The following is a 19527-nucleotide window of genomic DNA, read 5'->3' as shown; positions in this document are numbered from 1 at the left end:
TGGCTATAGCATATATTTGGGTAAGGTCTGGGACATTCCTGGGAGGTGATGTGTCCACTCCTTTGGGGTTGGCAGAACCTTTTCTTGTATATGATGAAATAAGATTTTCAGAAACCATCATATTTGACTTGGGTACCTGGATGGAGGCCTGAAGTTGGATCACTTTAAGGGAACTGTGTTGTTTGGACTTCTGAGTCACCAGTAAGGCAATAAAGCAGCTGTTTTATGCTGGCTTGGTGAATGTACATATTGAAATATCCACCAGCTTTATGGGGATTGTCTGCCCCATTCTTTGCAGCTCACCCTGAGTGACCACGGGCTGGCCTCCACTGGGACCCCGGTCACAGGAGCATTGGCAGAGCTGTGTGCATGGGGATCCCACCACTGGAATCGCAGGGGAGCTGCAGGTCAGGATTCAGGGGCATCAGTAGACTTGTGCCTATGAGGCCCCCAGCATTGGGATAGCAGGGCAATGGCAGCTTGGGCTGGGGTTGCATTAGCTTAGCTTTGATAGAAGGAAACCAGGTCATTTGGATCCCAGTCAGAGGGTGCTTTCTTGCCATCATTTGTAGGTTGGGATTGGACACCTGGGAGTAGTCTCTGAAAAGTCTGGCAAAAGCTGGGGGCGAGAGGGCATGTGGATCCACTTGCAGATCAACTTTTGTTTTGCAAAGAACCCCAGTGGTGGGTGTTGATGCTTCTTGCAGTCAGTATCCTAAGGCGATGCCACAGCTGTGATTGGAGGGAACACACTGACAGGCTGTAGGCAAATCCCGCGGAGCAGAATGAGAGATCTACAGGCACCCACGCAGACATGCATGAACACAAACAAAAGGCCAGCTCTGGCCATGTGCATTTCCACACAAAGACACAGACTTGCTTCTCTCCACGTGAGCTAGACAGAATAGCTGTGTACACACACACAGAAACACGCACACAGACAGATTGACACAGTGGGGACACACAGAGGGGAAACACAGGCCGATATGCATGCACACACACACAGGACGACACACCAAGAGAAGCAGTTCACATGCATCTCATTGGAGAGTGTGTCTTGCAGGTCCTCTGTTGTGCCAAGCTGTGAAAAGCCTGAGTTGTCACATCTTCTGGGGAAGAAGATTTGGTTCTTTTGCTCAGGCTTGAGCAGCCCATGATTTTAGCTCTGGAGGCCCCTGGTTTAACATCACATGTGGGCAGCTGTCACTCACATGCAGACCTACATGCTACAGCACTCGTATGCGTGTGTGCCCTCAGACACAGAAATGAAGGCACAAGCTCACAGACGCACAAACATGCGTATGCCAATTCCTGCACACTGCTACAGAGATGAAATCGTTCACATGTACATCAACACACATGTACACCAACATACATGTATGCCAACATGCACGGACAGAAACAACCAAAGAGAACCAGATGCCAACACACATTTATACCAACATACATGCCTGGACACATGCAAACAGAAGCAGATACCAATACACATGCACATTGACACATAGAAGCAAACACTAACACATATGTACTCCAACACACATGTACACCAACAGGCACGGACAGACACACACAGAGAAGCAGACACCAACACATATACATAACACACATGTACATCAACATACATGTACACCAACATACCTGCACACACAGTAGACACCCATACATGGACACAGTGCCTGCTCAGAAGCAGGAGCCAACACATACACACACATTGACATCCATGTGCCCACAAATACCTCATTTACTGCACAAACTAGGGGTCCCCTCTGGAGCTTTGTGCCTCTGCAGGCTGATTCTGTCCTTTCCCACCACAAGGTAAAGCTGCTTCTTCTCTGTCCCAAGGATTCTCCAGCAGGTCTGGACAAGCAACTGGTTCTGGTCAGAAAAATGGCCCAGGATCTGGCTTCTCCTGGGAGTACACCAGTTACTCTGCCCACAATCCCATTCCAGCCTGTGTGTGCTCCCCACCCCTGAGCAGCTAAGGGGCACTTTAACCCACATATGTTTGGGGGGGTCGATTGACCAGGTAGGGCCTTCTGTTCTTCCCCCGCCCTTCCCACCCCAGCCTCCCACCCACTAGGCTTCCACATCTGGTTTTTATTTAGCAGCTCCACCCAACAGCAGCTCCTGAACAGCTGTTCACTCTGGTTGTAAATTCATGGAGCCGTCTGGCTTTGCAGGGACGTGGCAGGAGAGATTAAACGGTGGTGACACACACATACCCCCATCCAGCTGTCTCCTTCCCCTTGTCTCTCCTCCTCACCCTTTCTTCCCACTCTGTGTCCATTATCCTCTGTCTTCACCATGGTCATTCGCCCATCTCTGCCCCCTACCCCACCTCTGCTCTCCCCACCCCAACATTGCCCCCTCCACCATCTCTGCTCCCCCCTCCCTACCCCATTTAATCCCTTTCCCATCTCTGCTGCCTTTCCCCACCTCTCCCTCCCCCCATCCTTTGATCACACACACCTAACCAGGATCTCTGTTAACTTTTCCCCAGGGCAGTTACTGAGCTCACCTGACAAGAGGCATTTAGTCAAGGCCCATTTATTCATCATACACAAAAACTGCCTGTTGCATTGGCATAACAAGAGACAGCCCCCATCTCAGCAGTGACCCCACAGTCCGAGGCGGACCCTATTGTTCAGAGTTCTGATGGGGCTGCTCTTGCAGGGGTCGGAATCCCAGAGACTCCCCCACAAGCTGTGAGGCTGCTCCCAGGCCAGCCCAGAACAATATTTGGCCTGGAGATCTCGCCAGGGGATCGTGGCCTCTCTTCTGTCACCAGATGTCCACTTGGAAATACAGGTTGCTTGTGGGCACTGGGGTCTTCCGAACCGTGGAAGCTGTGTCCCAAAGGAGAAAAGGCTGCGGATGACCTGTTTTTAACCAGACTCTAGTTCAAATGGAGCTGCCCACCCTCCCTGGGACACCTTCTCCAGCCTCAGTGGATCTGTAGCAAGCCGAGAGTCTTCACCATTTCCCCAAGGGCTGGGTCAGGTCAGGAACTGCTCTTATTTGCCCAGAGTCCCTCTAGAGCCCTTATGGGTGAAAAGGGATGTGGACGCAGCACTTCAGACCCAGGCCTTATTCCAGCATGGTCCTGAGAGGCAGCGTGGGTGGGTGGCCCAGCAAATCCACTGCATCCTACCGAAGCGGCTGCAATCTCACAGCTTTCCTGTTGCTGTTCCACCTCCTGCTCCTTTGCACTCATTGGTCGCTAGCCAACCTGGCCCTTCCATCTCCTTCCCTTGCCCTTCAGCCCCTCACCCAGAAAGGGGACACATGGCGAGAGATGCAGCCCAGTAACCCACTGGCCCCTCCCCTGCCACAGCCCAGTCTGAATAGCAAAACTGCCCACCCCTCGCTATCCACAATGCCCTTCTTACACAGCTTCTCCCATAGTCCATCGGACTCAAGGCATAGACAGCAAGTAGAGCCGTGCCTGGGCACACTGGCAACCTGGGTGCTATTCCTGCATCTGTCCTCTTAGGTCATTCTGGGCAAGTCACTTCCTTGTGCCGTGCCTCAGTTTCCCCACCTGGTATCAACCTACTTTGGGAAGCACTTTGCAATCTGCTGACAAGAAGGGCCAAGTATTATTGTCAGGGGTTGGTTAAGCAAGAGCAATATATATCTATATAGCCCCCCCTCTGCAATCAAACCAAAGCCCCTCCTTCCAGGGAGGGCAGTTCCCTGCATGCTCATCCTCTGAGCTGCTTTGGAGTTGTGGCTGAGGCTATCTGAGCAGAGGGAAGAAGGCAACATGTGAGCTGTGACCCTCGTTAACCTCCTCTCAGTCTTTTTTTGACATGTGGGTGAAGGCGAGCAGGTAAATAAACACAGGACCATGAGGGAGCAGCAGCTTGGATTTCAAAATTGGAGGGGGGGGAACCTTCCTGCCCCCAGCCCCTCTTTTTCCTCCATTGTGAGATGATTTCCTCCTCCTCTCACATCATGGCTGAAGTGGGACACATATGCCTTCCCCCCTACACACACACCACACAACACAGAGCCTGGCGTGGTTGTGGGGCCCACACTCACCCCCAGATGAAACAAGCCCAGCGGGGGATCCTGGATGGGTGGGTGATGTAAAGGAGGGAGGGCTGGGTGAGGGGACAGTGGCTCTCAGTAAAGGGAATGTATGTGCCTGGGGGAGGGGGGCGATCCCACAGGTAACAGCTTCCCCACTGGCCCTACGCAGCTGGGGGAAGAATTGCTTCCAACACCTTGTGGGTCTGGGTATTGATCAAGGCATTAAGAGGGAGGGGGAGGAGGGCGTGGATGGGGATGGGGGTTGCAGACTTTTCCTCCTACCCCTCACCCCACCATAGCAGACAATGGGCAGAGTGAATTTTCAGGGGGGCAGGAGCCAGTGTCTCAGGTGAGGCAGCAGCAGCAGCCAACCGTTCCCTCCAGCCATGAGACACTGTGCAGATCAGGCTCTCTCTAGAGCCAGGAGGGCATTAGGGGGTGGTTATTTGGGGTAGTCTTCCAGCTCCCCCCTCCACCACCACCACCAAACTAACGCCACAGCCCTAATGCCCAGCCAGTGACCAGGGCTGCCCCTGCCAGCCCTGGGCAGTGGGGAAGGAGGTGAGTGGGGGAAGGGCCGGGAATGCAGAAATGAGGCTGTCTGCCTCCAGGTCATGAGCCCTTTAGCGCAGGGGTTCTCAACCTTTTTCTTTCTGTGACTCTCGTAATGTGCTATAAAAGCTCCACAGCCTGTATGTGTCATGACTGTTTTTCCTCACATAAAAACCAGGCTGGCATTAGGGGGTAGCAAGCAGGGCAATGGCCCAGGACCTCAGAGGGCCCTGCAAAGCTAAGCTGCTCAGGCTTCAGCTTGAGGCCCAGTTAACAGGGCTCAGGCCAGTGGGGCCTTGGCTTTCTGCCCAGGGCCTCAGTGAGTCTAATGCTGGCCCTGCTTGGCGGACCCCCTAAAACCTGCTCACAGCCCCCCAGGGAGCCTTGGACCCCAGGTTAAGAACTGCTGCTTTAGGGTATGTCTACACTGCAGCTGGGGAGACAGATAAGGCCAGGTCTGCGGGAGCTAACGCACTAAAAATAGCAGTGTGTGGCCATTGCAGAGTGGATAGCGGCCTGGGTAGCCACCCAGGCACAAGCCTGCCAGAGCTCTTGGATCCATCCTTGGGTGGGTAGGTCTGGGAGGCTTCTCCCAGCTGCAGTGTAGATGTGCCCCTAGCGGACGGTCTGTGCCTGGAAGGGTTGCGCTGAGGTTCTGCGGGGTAGCCACGGGCCTTGGGAATGCTTTATCTGCACAAGGCCTGTGACAAGGGAGAAGCAAATCCAAGAGAGAGCTGGAGGAAGAGAAGAAGGAGAAATGGAAGAGGTGGTGAAGGGTGAAAGAGGGAGACAGTGATGGAGAGAGAAAAGAAAGTATGAAAGAAGGAGTGAGAGAAGCAATGAAAGACAGAGGGACAGCAGAGGAGGACTCACTCTACCTGATGTCCCCAGAGGCAGGTCCATGTCATCCCCCTTCTCTTAGCCTCGGAGCAGAGTTTCCTGCCTGCCTGGACCCAGTTTCTCCTGTGGCAGCTCCCCACCCTTTCCCTGCAGGTTCTGACTGTGGGTAGAGGAGTAGCTGGCAGACTTGTCCTTGCTGGACCCTGGCCAGTGCCCCCTGCTGCAGCACAGGACAGCGGCACAGGCCTGCCGGAAGCGAGGGTCAAAGAAGGCATAGAGGAAGGGGTTGAGGCAGCTGTTGATGTAGGCCACACAGGTGCAGTAGGGGTGCAAGTTATTGAGGAAGGCATGGAAGCCGCAGGACCAGGGAATCACCTCTAAGTCCATCAGCACGTAAATGGTCTTCACCAGGTGGTAGGGTAGCCAACAGAGGGCAAAGGTGGCCACCAGCACGATGATGATGCTCAGCAGTCGCTTCCTCTTCCTCAGCTCCTCGCCGCGCTCCTTCCGGAAATGGTCGGCGATGGTGCGGGCGATGAAGAAGTAGCAGGTCAGCATGACGACAAAGGGGACCACGAAGCCCAGCATGGTGGAGGACAGGCCCAGCCCCACCTCCCATGCCCCCTCAGTCCCATTGGCCACCACGCCTGAGTAGTCCATATAGCATGTCACTTTGGTTTCTCCCAATAGCACCGCTGCCTGCCGGAGGATCATGGCTGGCAAGGCCAAAATGGCCGCCAAGGCCCAGAGGACAATGGTGGCCACCAGCCCACTGGCCCTCCACCTCAGCTTGGCGTTAGCCATGGGTCGCACAATGGCCAAGTAGCGATCAATGCTGAGGCCCATCAAGCAGAAGACACTGGCGTGCATGTTGACAAAGATCAGGTAGCTGCTGAGCTTACATGTGAAGGAGCCAAAGGGCCAGTCGTATCCCAGCCAGGCGTAGGCAGCCCAAAGTGGCAGGGTCACTACAAAGGTCAGGTCAGCCATGGCTAGGTTGGCAATGAAGGTGTCGGCCGAGCGCCGCTTCTCCTGCCCTCTGCGGAAGATGGTCCACAGCACCAAGCCGTTGCCTGTAGTGCCCAGCAGGAAAATAAGCAGATAGATGGTGGGGAGGAGCACCACAGACGGGCTCCATTCCTCGTACTCACAGTCGCCGGTCTGGTTCTCGCCATAGGCTGCCCAGTCCAGCTGCTCATCCATGCCTCAGAGATCCCAGCTCGAAGGGTGGGAGAAGGATGCTGAGATAGAGGAGTTTCTTCTGGCCCCAAAGGTTTCTCAGACTCTGCGGCTCTGCTGGGACCTGGGTCTATGGGGCAAATGTTCTAAGTCCCTCTGACTTCCCAGCCACGTCCTTGCTGTTGTCGCTGGGGAGATAGCCTAAGCCCTAATCTTCACTCAGCTCATTTCTCTTCTCTTCTCCTTCCTTCCTTAAGCCTCAGACAGATGTGGCCAGAGCCCTCCCTTCTCTCTCCCTCTGTCTCTCTCTGTCTCACACACAGGCAGCTGTTCCTTCCTCCTGCCTGTCAGTCCCTGAGACTTGTGTCTAATTAGAATCGTTAAGTTACAGCCCCTTCCCCCTTCTTCCCACACCCATCCCTCCCCTCCGCCTGTCACTCAGCATCCTCAAGGCCAGCAGACGAATTGGCTCCTGAGGTGCTGGGCAGAGCAGTTCGGGCTGCTGTTTGAATCCACGAGCCCATGCTGCCTGCCCCTCTCCGTCCCCACCTCCATGGGTCCCCAGATCCAGGGCTGGAATGTGAACTAAAGCCAGCTGGAGCTGCTGGGGGGCAGCGAGGGGGGTGGGTCAGTGTGAAATTTCACAGATGCATTTAGTAACCCCACTAAAATGATCGGCCCTGTCTGTCTGTCGGTCCCTCTGCTGGTTCAAGCGTTCACTTACAGGAGTTTTACTTTACCAGCATGGCAAGGGAAGTTGCCAAAGCAAATATCAGCCCCCTTTGGCCGCATCTGTGCTACAGAACCAAAGACTTGCCTGTAACACAGTGGCCCTTGATCCCCTCTGAATAAACCAGGGGATCAAGGGCCACTGTTCTAACTCAAGACACACCATTTGCTTTTGCAGTGCACAGAGGAACAAACCACGTATTTGCCACGCTCCTGAACATGCAAAGAGCATGGCTGCAGCACAGCCCAGGGACATGATTCAAACGTGGCCTGCCCCTCTCCACAATGCAAGAGCAGACGGAGTTCTACCCACGTGCTCCTGTGTTGTAACTGCCTCTCCTAGCCTGGGAAAATCTGCAACAGAGCTGAGCTCATTAGAAGCGTCTGCAAGAGTGACAAATCATGCCACGTGAGATTAGAGCATTCACACGGGTCTGTGTGTAACTGGTACACTATTGAATGACCACAGCACTTCACTCATCTTTAGTCCCCTGACTGCATGCAGCAGCACAGTACACAGGAAACAGTACGTTACTGGAGCTGGCCCATGCTTTGAGATGGATATTGAATAACCGGCAAGGGGGGGCCCTATGTTATTTTAACATTTTTGTAATGAGCTGGAAGGAAAGATAAAATCGTCACTGATAAAGGTTGCAGATGACACCACACTTGGGGGAGGGGCAAATAACGAAGAGGACGGGTCACTGATACAGAGAGACCTGGGTCATTTGGGAAATTGGGCGTAAGCAAACAATATGGCAAAATGTAAATGAAATGGAAATACATACACCTCAGAACAAGGAATGGAGGCCACAGCTACAGGATGGGGAATTCTATCCTAGGACTCTGAAAAAGATTTGGGGGTGGTGGTGGACAATCAGCTGAGCTCCCAGTGTGAGACTGTGGCCAGAAGGGCTAATGCGGACCTTGGATGCATAAACAGGGGAGCCTTGAGTAGGAGTCAAGAGGTTATTTCACCTCTGCATTTGACTCTGGTGCAACCACTGCTGGATATACTGTCCAGTTCTATTGTAGACAATTCAGGAAGGATGTTGATATATTGGAGAGGAGTCAGAGAAGAGCCACAAGGATTATTAAAGGACTGGAAAACCTGCCTTATAGTGATAGATCCAGGGGCGGCTCTAGCTTTTTGGCCGCCGCAAGCATGGCAGTCAGGCAGCCTTCGGCAGCTTGCTTGCGGGAGGCCCCCAATCCTGTGGATTCAGCGTACCCACCACCGAATTGCCACCAAATCCGTGGGACCGGCGGACCTCCCACAGGCAAGCCGCGAGGCTGCTTGACTGCCTCCTTCGCAGGGACCAGCAGGGTGCCCCCCACGGCTTGCCAACCCAGGCACATGCTTGGAGCGTTGGTGCCTGGAGCCGCTGCTCGATAGACCCCAGGAGCTCAGTCTATTCAGCTTAACAAAGAGAAGATTGAGGGGTGACTTGATCGCAGTCTGTAAGTACCTACATGGGGAACAAATATTTAATAATAGGCTCTTCAGTCTAGCAGAGAAAGATCTAACATGACCCAGTGGCTGGAAGTTGGAGCTAAACAAATCCAAACTGGAAATCAGGGGCACATTTTTAACAGTGAAAATAATCAACCATTGGAACAATTTACTAGGGAAGAATCTCCATCACTGGCAATTTTCCAATCAAGATGGGCTATTTTTCTAAAAGCTCTGCTCTAAGAATGATTCTGGGGCAGGAGGTCAGACTAGACCATCACAATGGTCCTTTCTGGCCTTGGAATCAATGGAAAAGCTACAAGAAAGATTGGAGGGCTGGAAAGCTTGCCTTGCCGTGACAGACTAAAGAAGTTACAATCTTTTTAGCTTATCCAGCATCAATTTGTAAGTGCCTAGGGAGAGAGAAGGTGGAAGGGTTCTTTCATCTAACAAAGGCGTCACAAGAGCTAATGGCTGCAAACTGAAGCTAAGCACATTCAAATGGGAAACAAGATGCAAATGTTTAACAGTGGGAGTAATTAACCAGTGAGACAACTCACCTAGGGATGTGGTGGATTCTCCATTTCCTGGAGTCTTTATACTAAGGTTGGATGTTGGTCTAAAAACTCGTTTCCCCACAAGATATTGGGATCAATGCAAACATTACGGAGTGGGATTCTATGGCCTCTTCCTGTAGGAGGTCTGACTACAATAAGAATACGAATAAACACCTAGCTCTTCACATCATCCTCATTTTAAAAATGGGGAAACTGAGCCAATCATCGTGCTCCCTTTTGGCTTTCACCTCTATGGGCCTTTGAATGACTGGGGCACTGGGGAACAGTGGCCTTTTAAGTAGCATGCAAGCTAGTTCACCAGCACTTTTCATCTCCACAATCACTGTCCTATGACATACAAGCACAGGCTAAAAACAAATGTGATTTAGGTTTCTTTGCAGCAGTGCTAACAGCCCAAAGCCCCAGCAGTGTGTGGGTAGCAAATTTGTGTGGAGACATTCAATGTGCTAAAGGTTAATAAACTTATTTGGCAGGACAAAACCGTCCAGTGTGGCTGATGCCTAATAGTTTAAGTAGGTGCTAGCCATATTTAGTGGTAGGTAGGTTTTATACTAGGGGTCAAATTCAGTCCTCAGCTATCCCCATAGATCCCCATTCCGGTCAGTGAGGCTGCTCAGCAGTTTGTATCCTCAAGCATTTTTGATTCAGCAGCTGAGACTATCATGGATTCTGGGAATGCGTCTGCTGCCACTTCCCTTTCTCCCAAAGTTCAGTGAAGTTTTGGTCCCTGGCATTTTACTGGAGGAATCTTTCATTTGGCCAGCCCTTTAGATGGTATAAATTGGCATAGCTTCAAGGCAGCTAAACCAAGTAGCCCCAGCTGGGAATCTGGCTGTGACACCCTGTACCTCGGGGGAACATCCGGCCTGCACCCCCATGTTTGGCCTTATAATACGATTGTGTGGTATCCAATGCAAAGTTTGTCATATCGCGTGGTCATTGCCCTCTACTCGACATTGGTGAGGCCTCATCTGGAGTACTGTGGCCAGTTTTGGGCCCCACACTACAAGAAGGATGTGGGAAAATTGGAAAGAGTCCAGTGGAGGGCAACAAAAATGATTAGGGGTCTGGAGCACATGACTTATGAGGAGATGCTGAGGGAACTGGGATTAGTTAGTCTGCAGAAGAGAAGAATGAGGGGGGATTTGATATCTGATTTCAACTACCTGAAAGGGGGTTCCGAAGAGGATGGATCTAGACTGTTCTCAGTGGTACCAGATGACAGAACAAGGAGTAATGGTCTCAAGTTGCAGTGGGGGAGGTTTAGGTTGGATATTGGGAAAAGATTTTTCACTAGGAGGATAGTGAAGCACTGGACTGGGTTATCTAGGGAGGTGGTGGAATCTCCTTCCTTAGAGGTTTTTAAGGCCCGGCTTGACAAAGCCCTGGCTGGGATGATTTAGTTGGGGATTGGTCCTGCTTTGAGCAGAGGGTTGGACTAGATGACCTCCTCAGGTCCCTTCCAACCCTGATATTCTATGATATTCTATGAAGGGCTACGTGGAGGGTTGCAGTGAGGCTCTGAGGCTAGCATAATCCTCCTGGAAGCGTGGGACCTACAGAGACAAGGTCAGAGCTCTTCCACAATATGAATTTCTTTGTTAAATTGATGAACTCATATAAGCTTGCAGTGTCCAGCGGGCATAACTGGACGCTGCAAGATGGAGGTTCCTAGGGTTGTGTCTGGGACCGGAGATATTGGCTAGTGTCATTCAGTTCCACAATCCAAGCAATGGCTGGCCAAAAGTGTTCACTCACATAGCTGGGAACGACTTATATGCCAGAGTCTGTGCGTGAACAGCCCAGGAGTGGGGGTTCTCACAGCAGAGCAGGGTAAGGCTGGCTACCAGAGTCGAGGATTGGAGTGACCTAGCAGATCACCAGGCCAGATAACACCAGGGGAACATCACATGGGCCCATTGATGTCAATAGAGCTGTGCTGATTTACACCTACTGGGGATCTGACTCACTGACACCAATAGAGCTATAGCTGATTTACACCAGCTGGGGATCTGGCCCCATTGAGTCTAATCATCCAAGGAAGCATCCGATGGTTTGCTCGACGAAAGGGAAATGTCTCACAATTTCTCCTCTTGTTTGTTGGTTAAATAATCTTAAATCCCCCTTCAGTACGACTCCAGGAGCCTTTGGTGTCTCAGGTCAAGTTCCCCTTTAGGATCCCCGACTCCCCAGTTGCTGAGAGTCTGTGTTTCCCGGATACCACAGAAGGAAGCTAATTGTTCGTGGCCCCAGACATCTCTTGGGTTATTGTCAATATACTTATTTAGCTGTATGGAAAAGGAAGCAAGGAGAGGTGCCTGCTCGGAGCCCTGGGCATCCTGCCATCACTGAGATACACAAACTGTGCACATGCCAGCAGCCCTTCCCTGGGACAGAACCAGCCTCCTTCACTCGGGACAGGTCTCTATGAGGAAATTAAGTCCATGTAACTATATCACTTGGGGAAGGGGCAGGGTGAAAAATCGATGCCCCTGACCAACGCAGTTAAACTGACCTATGCCTGGTGTGGACAGCTAGAATTCACCTGTTGACCTAGCTACCACCTCTCGGGCGGGCGGAGTACCTACACTGACAGGACAGCCCTTCCCACTGGCATAGGTAGCATCTTTGCTGCAGCATTTTAAGTATAGACAAGCCCCAGGTAACAACCCCAGAACCCCAGCCCACCTTAGACCCTCTTGGCAGAAAGAGTCACCGTGACTTCTGTGGGCAGTGGATCAGGCCCTATATCACCATCCACTTCCAATGCCTGCAAAAAAGAGACTTCCTCCAGGTCAATCAATTCAGGCGATTTCAGAATGCCCTGCCAAGAGCCCTCTCTCTAGTTATGGTAACAATACTTGGCTCTTATATAACCTGTATAGCCTAGATCTCAAAAGCACTTTATAAAGGAAGACAATATCATTTTGAAGATGAGGAAACTGAGGCACATAGAAAGCCATGACTTGTCCAAGATCCCCCAGTAGCCCAACGGCAGAGGCAAGACTAGACCGCAAGTCCTCAGAGTCACAGTGCACCGCTCTAGTCACTAGCCAGCTCAGTCTCACCCTGTATCATTGTCCATCCTTATGCAGAGGTCATCCACCAACGCAGACAACTTCAGTGAGGCTTCTGCACAGGCACTGATAGTGATCTCAGCAGCTTGTGGTGTGTCTTTTATCTTTCCATTTCAGTATTCTCTGTGCTATGTGTATCTTGCATATTTGTGCGGGACCTGGGAGCAAGCTAGCTATCTGTTGTGCTTTTTTATCTGATCTTCCCAGTAACTCTCTCTTCTCTGTGTGTTTTTTGTGGATGTGTGTGATAACAAACCACGTCTGCTCCCATGGCTTCCCTCCTGTTTGGGAGATGAACCTTTGTGTGTGTGATAGAACCCTGGTAGCATACTGCCATTTTGAGCTCCATGGACGGAAAATGCTGTAGAAGAGCTGCGTATTACCATCTCCGCTCTTCTTTTCTCAGCCTCTGGGCCAGAGTCTATTCTGTTCTAGGGCCTGATCTGAAGCTCATTGAAATCAATGGAAAGATTCCCATTGACCTCAGTAGGCTTAGGATTGAGCCCTCGCTCTGGTGCAACCCGCCTGGACTCCATAGCAAGGGCATTGGAACCTTTGTAGGGGGAGGCAAGGCCAAAGGGTCCCCTCCCTTTCTGCAGCAGGCTGCCCTGGCGGTAAACTCACTGCCCTCACTTCTGGCACTACAGCAGTCCCTAGTGGATGAAAGAAGTAACTGCAGCATCTCCCCAGCTGGAGCTGTGGGGAACTGCAGAGGACATGAATTCTGCACTTATGTTTCTTTTGTTTAGAAGCAGAGGGCATGGCTAAGGCTACATTTATGTTATGGAGGCAATGGAAGTGACAGAATCCATGACTTCCAGAGACCTCCGTGACATTCTCTGTTTCAGCTCCAGGGGCCAAGGGACTGGAGCTGGCAGCCAGCGGGGCCCTGGAAGGACTCCAGCAACAGGCGACACCCTCCTACGGAGGCCTTCCTTGGGTTTCCAATAATGAGTGACAGCCTCATGCAAGGGAGTGAGAGGGAAGCCTTGGGCAAGCGGCTGGGGGTGTCCCATTTTCTCTTTGGGAAATATGGTCACCCTGCAGCTCCCAGCCACTGTGGATGGAGGGAAGCCCCCCTGCTACTTCCAGGTGCCACGGGCAGAGGGGGTACCGCACAGCTCCCAGCGGGGTGAAACCATGGAGCCGCAGCAGCAAAAGTCACAGACAGGTCATGGCTTCCGTGAATTTTTGTTTTTTGCCCATGACCTGCCCATGACTTTTACTAAAAATAACTATGACAAAATCTTAACTTTAGCCATGTCCCCTTTCCCCACCCAGTTCCAGCACCGATTCTCCATTGCCTACCCCTGGTGCAGCCATTTACACCAGGTCTGGGTGTAAGCCCTGCCATTCTGATTGGCTGTTGCTTGGCCCTGGTGAAAATGAAAACCAATGAGATTACACCAATGTAAGACAGGGCAGAATTTGGCCTTCCGTGCATTCTCCTCCTGTGGAAAGCTCTCGCCCCATGGCAGGATCCACTAACTTTGGATGATGTCAATGGGAGTTACTCATATCCTAACAGGGAAGAATCAAGCCTTCTGTGTCCATCCGTCTCTCTCTCTCCATGTCCTTTGCTCTCTGATACTCATGGGAAGCCAGCTCTGGGCTCCTCCCAGTGGAAAAGGATTAGACAGGGACCTATGGAGGGACTCTGAGAAGGAATATGCTTGAAATGAGGGAGGAAAATCCAGGAGGTTTGCAATCACTAGAGTTTTGCTCTCTCCTGTTGAATGGCCCACACTAGAGCAAAGAGAGCCAAATCCACTTGGGATTTTAGTCACATGGGGCACAGATGGCCAGCAGCCCATCACCAGCCCTGCCCAGGTGTTAGGACTCTGCCCTTTCCCAATCCATCCATGCTCCTTCAGCCAGGGCCCAGTAACCTAGAGATGACAGATTCCATTTGTGTAACCCATGCTAGAAGATGCCTCTCTGAGTGGGTGGGGATGTGACTGGGCCACAAAAGAGGATCAGAGGTTGCTAAAGCCATTCACTATGGGACTTTCTTCTTCAACTCAGGAGGGTGAAGCTTGTGCCGAAGGTCCCAGGTTCAAACCTCCATGTGGACCCTAACAGGGTGGTGTTAGATAGACCTTGAGCTATGCATTCTCTTGAACTGAACACTATGGAAATCTCAAGGCTCAAGCTAAGCTATTCAGACTATTCCCCCAGAGGCTGTGCTGTCTGGGACACAGGTCCAGGCATGTCCCAGGATTGGGGATGGAGACTGACTGAGTGAGTGATAACAGTCATAGCCTCCCAGGCTGTCAACCCAACACTGAGTTCTCCTGAGCGTGGAACAAACCTCCCACAGGTTTGCATGCGAATCGGACAGGATGGGCTGTGCCTCTGGAACAACTGCAGCCCACTCAGCTCCCAGGCCAGCCAGGTCTTGCCCTCCAGCAGAAGAGTGGGAAACAATCCCACAGCCAGCCCCTGCCCCCCTCAAACCCTAGGCTCTCAGCAAAAGCACTGAAAGAGGAGGCAACTCATGGCATGATTCCACTTCTCTCCTTTCTAGCAGAGTGGGACCGTCCCCTTGCTCCGGGCCCCATATTTTGAGTACCAGACAGGTCCTGAGGTTATCTTCAGTGGGTTCCTGGGGCAGTTGCTAGGGGAAAAGACTCCCCATAAATCTCAGGCTGATTCCCTGGATCCTCCTCTTTCGGTTCACAAAACCAGTATGGTGGTGACACAAAGGGCCTGTCTACCTGGGGACACTATTCTAGAATAGAAGTCACAACTCGGGGAGCTACTCTGGCCAATTTCCCCATGTAGACAAACCCTGATTTAATCCCAGGTGAAGAGAAGGGCTGTGAGAAAGAACTGGAGCCAGGAAGGATGGGCTAGGTGCTCAGGAAGTGTCTATACTGCAAAACAGAAAACAAAAAAACCCCTCAGGTGTGTTCTTAGCTGGATGGGGTTAGCTACCTGGGGGTGAAATAGCAATGAAAACAGGGCAGCTCAGCTTGAACTCCAGCTGCTAACCCGAGTTAGAAGCCACTTTGCTGCATCTCTGTGGCTAAACCCAGGCCAGGTAAGAACACCCCGTTCTGCGACTCAGTGACGGGACAGAGACAATGAACAAATGTCCCAAGGAGATGGTGGAGGTTACGGTCTCCCCTTGTCCGTCTCCAATTTCACTTTCCTGCCCCCCGCCCTCTGTCTCACATAGACCCTTCCCAGGGCAGCTGACATCTGTGTCCCTAACAGCTGGAGGTGAGGGGGGTTATAGGGAGAGGAGGGGGGAGAAGAAAGACAGGGGCATTGAACAGTGCTGCCAACTGCGGAGTGGGACCAGCTGGCTCCTTCCTTACCTCAGCCACCCCTTCTTTGTCCCCCTCCCTCCTTTTTCTCCTTCTCTCTCTCTCTCTCTCTCTCTCTCAATCTCTCCCAGCTGTCTCTTTCTTGCAGACACAGGACGCCCTTCCCCCTCCCTGGAAGGGAGGACCCTTGCTCCCACACCCCCACTTCCAGCCCTCTCTGTCCCACCCACTCCACAGGAAAGGGATTATTCTCTCCTCCCAAGGTCACTGAGAGGGAAGCCTCCCTCTACTAGGGCAAAAGTGGGACAATGTGAAAGGGGGGGGGCTCATGGGGAAGGCATGAAGGGGGAGCACCCACAGGAGTAGATATCAGGGGGGGTCTGTCCATGGCAGAATTGGGGTTCTACTGGTGTAGCAGGCTGCAAAGGAAGAGGGTGTCACCCTATGGGGCAGAGGCAGAGTGCCATGGGGGGAGTAGTGTGTGAGTGTCCTCCTCTGGGGCAGGGTTCTTTGGTGGGAGAAGTGTGTGGGTGTCCCCCTCTGGGGCAGGGGTCTTTGGGGGGAGAAGTGTGTGGGTGTCCCCCTCTGGGGCAGGGTTCTTTGGGGGGAGTAGTGTGTGGGTGTCCCCCTCTGGGGCAGGGTTCTTTGGGGGGAGTAGTGTGTGGGTGTCCCCCTCTGGGGCAGGGTTCTTTGGGGGGAGTAGTGTGTGGGTGTCCCCCTCTGGGGCAGGGGTCTTTGGGGGGAGCAGTGTGTGGGTGTCACCCTGTGAGGCAAGGTCCCATGGGGGCAGTGTGAAGGGGAGGGGGGAGTACTTCTGGGGCCAGGTTGGAGCCCCATTGCTGGCGCTGTGCACGTGTGGAGCTAGGATCCTGTTGAGGAATTAGTGTGGGAGGGAATTGGGGGTATCCCTTCAGGACAGAATTGGGTCCCATTGCCAGTGCCGGAGGAAGGTCTCCTCCGGGCAGGTGGGTGGCCCTGGTGAAACACAAAGCAGTCGGGGTTCCTACAGCCCCATTTATCACCTCTATGTCTCTGCCCCTTTCTGCAGGGCCATGGTGTTGTCGGGAGCAGGAGGCCATGCCTGGCAGAGGTTATCCGGGGCAGGAAATGGAGAAGGGACAGGAAGGGGAAAACAGAGAAATGGGCTTATGGCCCAGCTCACACTCAGCAAATCCCCAGCCAGCATTAAATATAAATCTCTGCTTGGCAGCGTCCCTAAACAAAAGGATGATCTGCCAAACAATGAAAGGATGTATGTGCCGGGGAATCCCTGCCCAGAGAGAAGCTGCTGCTCAGGAAGGGACACGAGGGACACTGGGATTCAGATTTCTGTCTCCTATTTCCCTCATGGGTCGCACACAGAGTCTGGGGAGATATGCAAGGATCCAGGTGCCTCTCCCCTGGTGCCTTCCTTCTCCACGCTCTCCACTGGAGTTTGCTTCCTTTCCATCCTGCAGTCTCCATCCTTCTAGGTCAAGAAATGTCTGATGCTGTCAGTTCCCTTCATTCTTTGCTGCTGCTGGCACTTTGCCCCAGTGATTTCATTGAGATCTTTGATGCTTTCTTTAAAGCCCCAGCTCCTGGAGTCAGGTGATCACGGCAGAATTTTAGCTTGCATTTGCAGAAAACAAAGTAAGTTTCCTAGCTCTCAGAAACCAGGAGGCAAGGAAAAAGCAGCCCTATATATTTAATTGCATAATTTTTAAGCCAATCTCATGATGTTTTTGCGGCCTGTTGCATGACTTTCAACTGTGTAGAGTTGGCATTGCCACTCCCCCCACTTGCCCCATATGTGGAATGACAAAAGATTCAAGTATCCAGGCTGCCCGGCACAGCAGCCCCAACTGTGGGGTGCAGGAGGAACTGGCTTAAGGAGTTCTTTGTAGAATCACAGGGACCTCAGGAGGTCATCTAGTCCAACTCCCTGCTCAAAGCAGGACCAATTATCAGACAATTTTTCACCCCAGTTTCTTAAATGGCCCTCTCAAGGATTGAGCTCACAACCCTGGCTTTAGAAGGTCAGTGCTCAAAACACTGAACTATCCCTTCACCATCGCAAAGTGATGTGAGTCAGGTAATATCTCTGTATTGCCCCAACTTCTGTTGGTGTGAGAACTGGAAGGGACCTCGAGAGGACAGCTAGTCCGGTCCCCTGCACTCATGGCAGGACTAAGTATTATCTAGACCAATGTTATCCCTGTTGTACAAATGGGTAAACTGAGGCACAGAGCACGGAAGGGCCTTGCTCAGGGTCACCCAGCAGGGCAGTGACAGAGTTGGGAACAGAGCCCTATTTGCCTGCCTCCCAGTGCTGTGCTCTTGCCACTAGGTCACACTGCCGCCTGTTACAAGACCCCATGTCAGAAGGCAGCTCCCTCCTTTTCCTGCAAGCGAGTGCCTGGGGGAACAAAGGCTGGTCTGTCGTGCGGATTTCTCAGGCGCAGCTGGTGCTCTCCCACGCCCCGCCATTCTGGCTCAGCCCTTTCTGCGCACCCCGAATTCAAACCACATCGAATTGCTACACTCCCTGAGTGCAACGAGAAGAGGAAGAGTTTTTTTACCCCTGGGTTTTACGCTGCCCACGCATTGTTGGCCTTGTGGGCTCAGTGTTTCCAAGCCCACGTGTCCACAGAGTCCTAGATTGCAAGGCCAGAAGGGACCACTGTGACCATCTAGGCTGAAGTCCTGTATGATACAGGCCCAGAAGCAGATTAAGGTTTCCTGGGGACCTGAGCTGAAGTAAGTGGGGGGGCCCCTCCCCATCCCTTCCACCAGCAGCCCCTCCCCACCCCTTTCTGCCTCTTTCCGGGGCTCACCACTGTTCCCCCCAGGGTTCTGCCCATTCCACCCCTCCCCCACTACAGCCCCTCAACCTCTTTTGCTCCTTTCTGCCCCCCAGCCCCACCCCTCAACTTTGGCCCCAGGACCGGAGAAGCTCTGTCAGCAGGGAGTGCGAGCACCTCCAGTTTCAGGGCTATGGCGGGGTGGGGCTCTAGGTGCTGAGGCTTCCCCCGCTACCCCCTGCACTTCTGTTTGGGGACCAGGGTCGGGGCTCTGAGGCTTCTCCCACCCCACCTGCCTGGCAGTTTTGCCAGAGTGCGGGGTTGGGCCCAGGGGCTTCCCCCGCTGCTCCACAGCTTCTGCCGGGGACACATGGGGGGTGCTGGGGCTTCCCCCACCCAAGGACAGTGTCAGGAGCCGCTGGTGGGGAGGGGGATCTTCCCCCGTCCCACAGCTTCTGCCAAGGCTGGGGTCAGGCCTGGGCTACTGTTGGGGGAGCTTTTCTATTGGGGATGGGGTCAGGGGCCACGGGTGGAGGGGCGGTTCCACCTCCCCAGCATGGTCCTAGATCCTGGGTAGGGTTGCCAGGTGTCCAGTTGCCGGAATGCCCGGTCGAATGCCTGGTTGCCAGAATACCCGGTCGAAAAGGGACTCTGGTGGCTCCAGTCAGCCCTGCTGACTGAGCCGTTAAAAGTCTGGTTGGCAGCACAGCAGGGCTAAGGCAGGTTCCCTGCCTGCCCTGTCTCCATGCAGCTCCCGGAAGCAGCAGCATGTCCCCACTCCAGCTCCTGTGCATAGGGGCAGCCAGGGGGCTCCACACACTGCCCCCGCCCCAAGTGCCAGTTCCACAGCTCCCATTGGCTTGCCCAGCCCAGAGCCCCTCCCATACTCTGAATCTCTCAGCCCGGAGCCCCTCCTGCACACCAAATCCCTCATCCCTGGCCCCACACCAGAGCCTGCACCCCCAGTCTGAGCCCTCACCGCCCCCTGCACTCCAGCCCCCTGCTCCAACCTGGAGCTCCCTCCCTCAC

General features: G+C 53.1%; 1 protein-coding gene across 1 annotated transcript; it reads right to left on the bottom strand.

Moving 5' to 3' along the window:
• Nucleotides 1-2531: 2531 nt before the first annotated feature.
• Nucleotides 2532-6969, bottom strand: APLNR (apelin receptor). The gene has a single exon (XM_032785941.2). The coding sequence runs from the start codon at nucleotides 6628-6630 to the stop codon at nucleotides 5506-5508; it is 1125 nt and encodes a 374-aa protein (XP_032641832.1). The 5' UTR covers nucleotides 6631-6969; the 3' UTR covers nucleotides 2532-5505.
• Nucleotides 6970-19527: the final 12558 nt, after the last annotated feature.

The sequence above is a fragment of the Chelonoidis abingdonii genome, chromosome 4, assembly GCF_003597395.2.
Source record: "Chelonoidis abingdonii isolate Lonesome George chromosome 4, CheloAbing_2.0, whole genome shotgun sequence".
In the NCBI taxonomy this organism is placed as follows: Eukaryota; Metazoa; Chordata; order Testudines; family Testudinidae; genus Chelonoidis; species Chelonoidis abingdonii.
The sequence above is the reverse complement of the archived record's forward strand: the minus strand, read 5'-3'. Positions and strand labels throughout refer to the sequence as shown.